At 34.5% G+C, this 7340-nt stretch overlaps 1 protein-coding gene across 1 annotated transcript; it reads right to left on the reverse strand.

Moving 5' to 3' along the window:
- Positions 1–378: 378 nt before the first annotated feature.
- Positions 379–1317, reverse strand: LOC133769493 (olfactory receptor 4K13). Its single transcript, XM_062204704.1, has one exon. The coding sequence runs from the start codon at positions 1315–1317 to the stop codon at positions 379–381; it is 939 nt and encodes a 312-aa protein (XP_062060688.1).
- Between the last annotated feature and the right edge of the window lie 6023 nt (positions 1318–7340).

Below are 7340 nucleotides of genomic sequence, written 5' to 3' on the forward strand. Positions count from 1 at the left end.
AGTTGCCAATGACAACTAAAATAACACTATTCATATTTAAGAATTAGAGGCAAATTTAAATAATAACATAAGAAGCTTATATATATATACATATATGCAATATATATATATATATATATATATATATATGGCCTATAGATGAATAAACCGAATCACAGGTCTTTAATTTACTGTCTTCAAATTTTCCTGAAGGTGGAATTTAGTTGTATACCTGTCTGACTGTAAACACCATGTTTTCTGACCATTAAAAGTCACAGAAAAGATGCCAGCCTTTTAACCATAACACCCACTGTTGCCTTAAACATTACTTGGAAAGCCTTAAAAGTGAATCCCTTAATGATGTCCAGACAAGATACTGTCTCTCTTTAGAAATGCCATCTAAAAAATGTGTTTTGAGTTGACGTGTCGAGACCTTATTTTCTTAATGGCTGCTTTTACCTCTTGATTTCTTAATGTATAAATAATAGGATTTAAGAGAGGTGTGAAAATTGTGTAAAACACAGAGAGTATTTTATCCACAGAGTATCTGCTGAAAGGCCATACATAAATAAAAACACATGGAGCAAAGAACAGGGTCACAACTGTGATGTGAGCTGAGAGAGTAGAGAAGGCCTTTGAGGACCCACTAGCAGCCCGATTCCTGACCGAGAATATGATGACTGTGTAGGAGATGAGCAACAAGAGGAAGCAGACCAGGGACAAAAGGCCACTGTCAGCAACGACCAGGAGTTGTAGCACATAGGTGTCCTTGCAAGCAAGTTTGATCACCAGGGGGAGGTCACAGAAAAAGCTGTCTACCACATTGGGACCACAAAAGGGCAAATTCAACATGAAGGCCATCTGACTAGACGAGTGGACAAACCCAACTGCATAGGAGGATAACAGCAGCCCAACGAGCACCCGTGGGTTCATGGTGGTCATGTAATGGAGGGGTCTGCATATGGCAACATACCTGTCTATTGCCATGGCTACAAGCAGCATCATCTCACTGCCACCCAGAAGGTGCATGAAGAACATCTGAGAATAACACCCCCACCAGGAGATGGTCTTCTGTTTTCGGAGGAAATCCACAATCATTTTAGGGGTGGCAAAAGAAGCCAGGATCATATCAATACAGGAGAGATTAATAAGTAGAAAGTACATTGGTGTGTGAAGGCGTGAGTCAAAGGCCACAGTGACCAAGATGAGAAGGTTTCCTAATACAATACCCACATAGACCATAGAGAATCCCAGGAAGAATAAAATCTGAAGATTTTGAGATTTGGAAAGTCCAAGTAAAATAAATTCAGATACCACTGAATGGTTTGCCCTTTCCATGTTGCCAACTTTATTCCATAATTATCAAAATGAGGGAGAATAAGTAGCAAACAAATTGTGATTACTGGAGAGGATCACATGCTGTCCTTTGCTACTCAGGGTATTTTAACTTACAAGCACTACTTATTTTTGCAGAATTTTGTAGGTCAATAATTTCCTTAATGTTCCAAAGTATACTAAATGATTAGTAGAATTCAGAATATGTGTTTCTGAAAGACAAAAAAAATGTATGAAATCACAAATGTATGGGTTATGAACTTGGAATTAGAAGGCCTCCATACAATAACTAACTGAGCTAAGCAGTGAGCATCCTGGGACAAGTAACTGTTCTTTTATGGGCTGAATCTTTTCTTCAGTAAAATCAGAGGTTTGAACTACATGTTTTTTAATGCTTCTTTGTGCTATAAACATTTGATGGTCATAGGATAATATGATTTTTAATGGGTTCTTAACCTGGAAATGAAGTATAGAAAACACAGTCAGGATTCCTAAGATGTACATATTGAATCAGACATTGGCAAAGAAACATGAATTAAATCCTGAGTAATTTAGCTCTTCTTCTCTTTGCATTTCTGCATTTTTCATCAGTCTCTCCCAGCTCAGCCTGATATTAGTGGTGATCACTACATAATTTTTAAGAGATAAACATATGTGTGCATATATACCATATATCTACATATGAATCTTAATTTACTCAACAACATTTTACTTTATTTGCATTGAATGTTTCCTCTGGAATTTTAGACAAGGAGTACAAAGTATAGTTGAAAGACCACAGCCAAATGTAATTAGATTTTCATTTTCAGCTTGAATCCTTTTATTCACTTACTTTTAATTGCAGAATAGATGATAACTCTGCATGATAATTTTGTCATACTCTCCAAAATGACAGAGAGATTGAGGAAACCAGTTTACATTGGCTAAATAGAGTTTGTTTAGTATAATCATCAAAATGTACGACATAATTTGTTTTTAGTCTGTGCAAAATGTGGTTACTGGTTCAACTTTTTTTAGAATTACTTTCATTTCTAATGATTTTAAATTATCCAATTTTTTCACAACACTCCTTCAGCATATAAATTTTAGTCAGCCTTTTGTCCCATTACTACTTACCAGAGAAACGAGAAGTTCATGTCAAGATGCCTTTTGTGAGGCGCAGGGAAAGCCTCACATCTGCTTTCCTGTGTCCCTGTCAGTTTACCGCAATTCATGCTCCCAGCCAACAGAAACTGAAAGACGGGAGACCATATGCTATATACTCTGTTGCTTTGAGATAATCCCATGGGAATACTTAACCAGTTGGGGATGTATTTTCTTCTTAGATCAAAATAAACAAATCCTTGTGACAGCTTCTCATGCTGAAAAACTTGGATTAATGTAAAATATTTAATTGTATCAACTACAGTTATGCATTATCATGTCTAGATAGGTATAGCTCCTTTTAGTTTTATGACTAATATCCATACTGATACTTCTTTTCAAAACTCAAGTTTTGAAACTAAAAGAAAATAAAATACTTTTCATATATATATATATATATATATATATGTATATGCAATGTAGTTAACACAGATTTTAGCATCTGGAATACAGTACAACAAAACCATTAGAGAAATATATATGAAATGAAAGAGATATAATACATGTTCAGGATTTAGACTAAAACCAGTTTGAAGCCAAAATTCACAGAAATAAGGAACTTGAAAATATTTATTTTGAAATAAGTTGGATATTTATGCATTGTTAAAAAGAGAAAAAATAGTCATTTAAAAAATGAGATAAAAGTGTGTATTTTCCTTTAGTTTACGTTTTTAGAAATAGAGATTATTTACACTAATAAGGAAAAAAACACACCATACATTACAGAAGGGTAACTTAACAAACCATTTTTATTGTAATGGCTTCCTGGATAGCTTTCCAGAAATGTAATGCCCATATTATTACAATGTGTTTGGATATGATGTGATGTGATGTGTGTATTAGTATGTGTTTATAATTCAGCTCCTTTCATTAGGACTCTGTATTGTGGTGGAATATGAGGCAGTCCAGGTTAACCACTGCTGAGAATGCCCACATTCCTTATCAGAGTGCCTGGGTTCAAGTCCCACTTCTCCTTCTGGTCCAGCATCTAACTAATGCATATACTAGAAGGCAGCAGATGGTAGTTTAAACACTTACAACTCAGTCATCCATGTGGGAAACCCCAGTGGAGTTCCTGGCTCCTGGCTTCAGTCCAGCTCTGGCTGGTGCAGGCATTTGGGATGTGAACAAGTGAACAGAAGATCTGCACCCCCTCTACCTTTGAAATAAGTAAGAACAAATAAATAAACTTTTTTTTTTAAAAAAAAGACTATGGTTTTCATATTACACATAACTTATTTTCACTGAGTTTTCAATTAATGTATTAAAATGTGTTCATATGATTAATAAAAACGAACAACTTTTAAACAGTATATAATTTTGCTTATCTGTTTAATGTAATTCTCCCTACAGATTATTTTTTGGAATTTAACATAGCTTATAAAAATTCTATTTGCATCACATTTTCTTCTTGAAAACTTGTAATTACATTATCTCCTAAAATTCTCCCAGTCCTTCATAATAAATCAGTAGCTCATTCTAAAATTATAGTATTGTTTTCTGGTATTAAAAACTCAACTTCTATTTCAGTAAGAGCAAACCCATGATTTTCTCTTTTTAATTATGTCTTTTCCTATCTCTAATTGTTTCCTTCTTTTTAGCTATATAAATTCTTCTGACCACATGCCCAAGTTCTCTAGGTAACCTCAAGCCTCCCCCCCCCTTATATAATAACACCTCCCTTAGTTATATAACTTAATACATTCTAAATTTTATCCATAATGTGTTCCACATACTCTACCATTTAATTACTCTCCAACTCTATCTGGTGTACTATATATCAATATCCTGAAACAAAAGATACTAGAATTAGAGATATTCAAATTCTAGGTCTCCTATTTTTTCTTTTAATGTTATGATTCTTCTCTCCCAAATCAATTTTGTGAATAAAAACAATTACCATTATACTACTCATAATACACATTATGGGGGCCAGTGCTGTGGTGCAGCAGGTTAACGCCCTGGCCTGAAGCGCCGGCATCCTATATGGGCACTGGTTTGAGACCCGGCTGCTCCACTTCTGATTCAGTTCTCTGCTAAGGCCTGGGAAGGCAGTGGAAGATGGCCCAAGTCCTTGGGCTCCTGCAACCCTGTGGGAGACTAGGAAGAAGCTCCTGGCTCCTGGCTTTGGATAGGTGCAGTTCCAGCCACTTCAGCCAATTGGGGAGTGAACCATCAGATGGAAGACCTCTTTCTTTTTCTCTGTTTCTGCCTCTCTTATCTCTCTGTGTAACTCTGACTTTCAAATAAATAAATAAATCTTTAAAAAATACACATTATGTATCTCATTGATAGAGTTGCTGCTAAAGTAGGTGAAAGAACATTTATTTAAAAAGAACATTTTTATTCTTTATTTTATATTTTCAAATGGTGCAACTGAGGATATATAAATATGGAATAGATTTATTGTATGCCAAAGAATTTTTCCACTTTTCACTACATTTTGCCTTTAAAGATTATTTTCATATTCAAAATTTTAATCATAAAATCTATACACACACACACAAACTAACACACATTCTCAGAGGGTGTGGAAAAGGCAGGGTGGTGGAGGAGAGACACAGGGAAAGAAAACGTTTGCCTTCAGAAGGATTATTTTGCTTATCTGGCTGGCATACCTTCCTCCTGTAGAAGCAAAGTTCTGGACTTTCCTTTTACTATGAAAAACTAGACTTCCTTTTTTTTATTAAATGTCTAGGTATAAAGGTATGTGAATTTTAAAATCAATTTTTTAAATTTTAATACATTCACTCGTAAAATAAATATGACTAGTGTTAGAAGTTTAAATTGAAATACATGAGGTTGTAATCATCAAAATTGAATATAGAAATGCAAATTATAATTGAACACCTAATAGCTTACTCTATGAAGAACAAAATATCATGTACTTGAAAATATATGGTTTATTTTACTGACTTAATTACTAATTATTTACAATTTTAATATAGGAAATTTTTAAATAAAACCATTTATATGAGAACTACAATAGCTTATATTGATGTAAAATATTTTTGAAATCCATATTTTTTCATAATCCATATTTTCCATAAACTTTTAAGGTCCTCATCACTGAGGCTAGATTAGGCAAAAGTTACGGTTTTGTCAACAGTCTTTTTAACTAACTGAAAAAATCTCAATAGAATAAGTTGACATACTAGGTCTGATAGCCTTATAAGCACAAGGAGATATAAATTCTTGTGGACAAAAATGCAGATTTGTTCAGCAAGTCACTTCTACTTGAATAACCAGTATCACGAGTTGGAAATACTGTTGGATTTTGACTGGTCATAACACTGCCAGGATGTTGTTTTCATATGGAAATTAGTTTTTAGATGGAAAGTAAAATTATGTGATGTGAAATCAAAGCATACTCTACCCAGTTATGTAATGTATCTCTTATTGCCAAACCCAAAATGAGTACACATTATTCATGAATGACAATTAGATGATAATGCTTTCCAGAATTCAGTGTCTAAATGACTATGGACATCCAAGAATGTTTTATTTTGTTTTAATGTACCTTACGCCTTCCCCAATGACTGATCAGCTCTATAATGTATTTCAGAATATTACTTGACTCAACACATTAAAATCAGGAAAGCGTCTCCTTCCCAATGTAACAGTATTTCTCCTAATTTCCTACCAAATACAAATGTTTTCTCTAAAATAAGGATCAATACATATTGATAGGGTGGTAATAAAGAAAGGAAGTGTTATTTTGAGACCTAACAATACCCAACTGCTGTCAAATAGCAATGGGAATTATTAAAAATGCCTTGTTATATTCTCTGGGTCACAACAAAGAAACATTTACCTGGCATTGCATCATTACAGAAATTGATTTGCTTTACTTACTACAAAATACAGTAAGAGTAGCAATATAAAACTACTATCTGATCTTGAATGTTCTAACATGCAAATTGTCTGAATACATTGAAAACATAAACCTAATATTTACTGTATACAAAGTTTAGCCTTAGAATTCGTTTTGGCAAAACTGAGCCAATTAAATAAGGAGACATATCTATAAGCTGGATAGATCATTTCACTTCATTTCCCCATCTCCTCCTCCAGTTCTATCATACTTTTACTGTGGAGTCTCCTCCATACACTCTTTTGTACCCAGTTGAGAAAGAACTTTAGTCAGTGAGATAGCTAGACTTCCCTGCCTTCATCTACACCTTTTGAAGTAACAAGTGTTTCAAATGCTTGTTTCAGTTTCCGGTGAGAATGCTCTTCTGTCTTGGTGGTTCCTTCTATTAGAGGATAAGCAGTTCCTAGAGCTGGGTACATCTGGGTTCTTTTGAATACCCATTATTAGTCCACTGGGGTTTCTGGAAAGTTCTCTCGAATAATCCAGTTTCTGGCTTGATTCAGGCCCTTGGATTCACAGAAGTATGTCCACAATCACCACTTTCTGGACATTCAGTTCAGTTCAGTCCAGCATAGTGCCTTTGGTAGATGTGAGACAACAATCATTTTGTTGCTTAGATGTTCTCATGACTTTTTATTTCATGGTCCAGTTTAACTGGTTCTATGACTTTCTAAAGCATCTCCGACCAAAAAATTTCAATCTCCTTCTAGTTCAACACCAGTTCTTCTTTGCCAATTTCCACATGATCTCTCTTTATTCTTCTTTTAAGTTACCAGAAGGGATTCCATAACTGAATGCTCTAGCTTAAGAATGGTTTTACTTTCCCATTAATAGGGTCAATAAACTAGCCCACATAGGAAAGCCACTAGCTGAAGATACTGTACCCAACTAAAGATGTTACTGAAAGCACGAGCCCATTTCCCCCTGCAATTCTTTTTTTTTAATTAAACTTTTATTTAATGAATATAAATATCCAAAGTACAGCTTATGGGTTACAATGGCTTCCCCC

The sequence above is a fragment of the Lepus europaeus genome, chromosome 11, assembly GCF_033115175.1.
Source record: "Lepus europaeus isolate LE1 chromosome 11, mLepTim1.pri, whole genome shotgun sequence".
Taxonomy (NCBI): domain Eukaryota; kingdom Metazoa; phylum Chordata; class Mammalia; order Lagomorpha; family Leporidae; genus Lepus; species Lepus europaeus.

Excerpts from the sequence above, each read along its gene's own strand:
- LOC133769493 (XM_062204704.1), bottom strand. The coding sequence starts at position 1,317 with ATGGAAAGGGCAAACCATTCAGTGGTATCTGAATTTATTTTACTTGGA.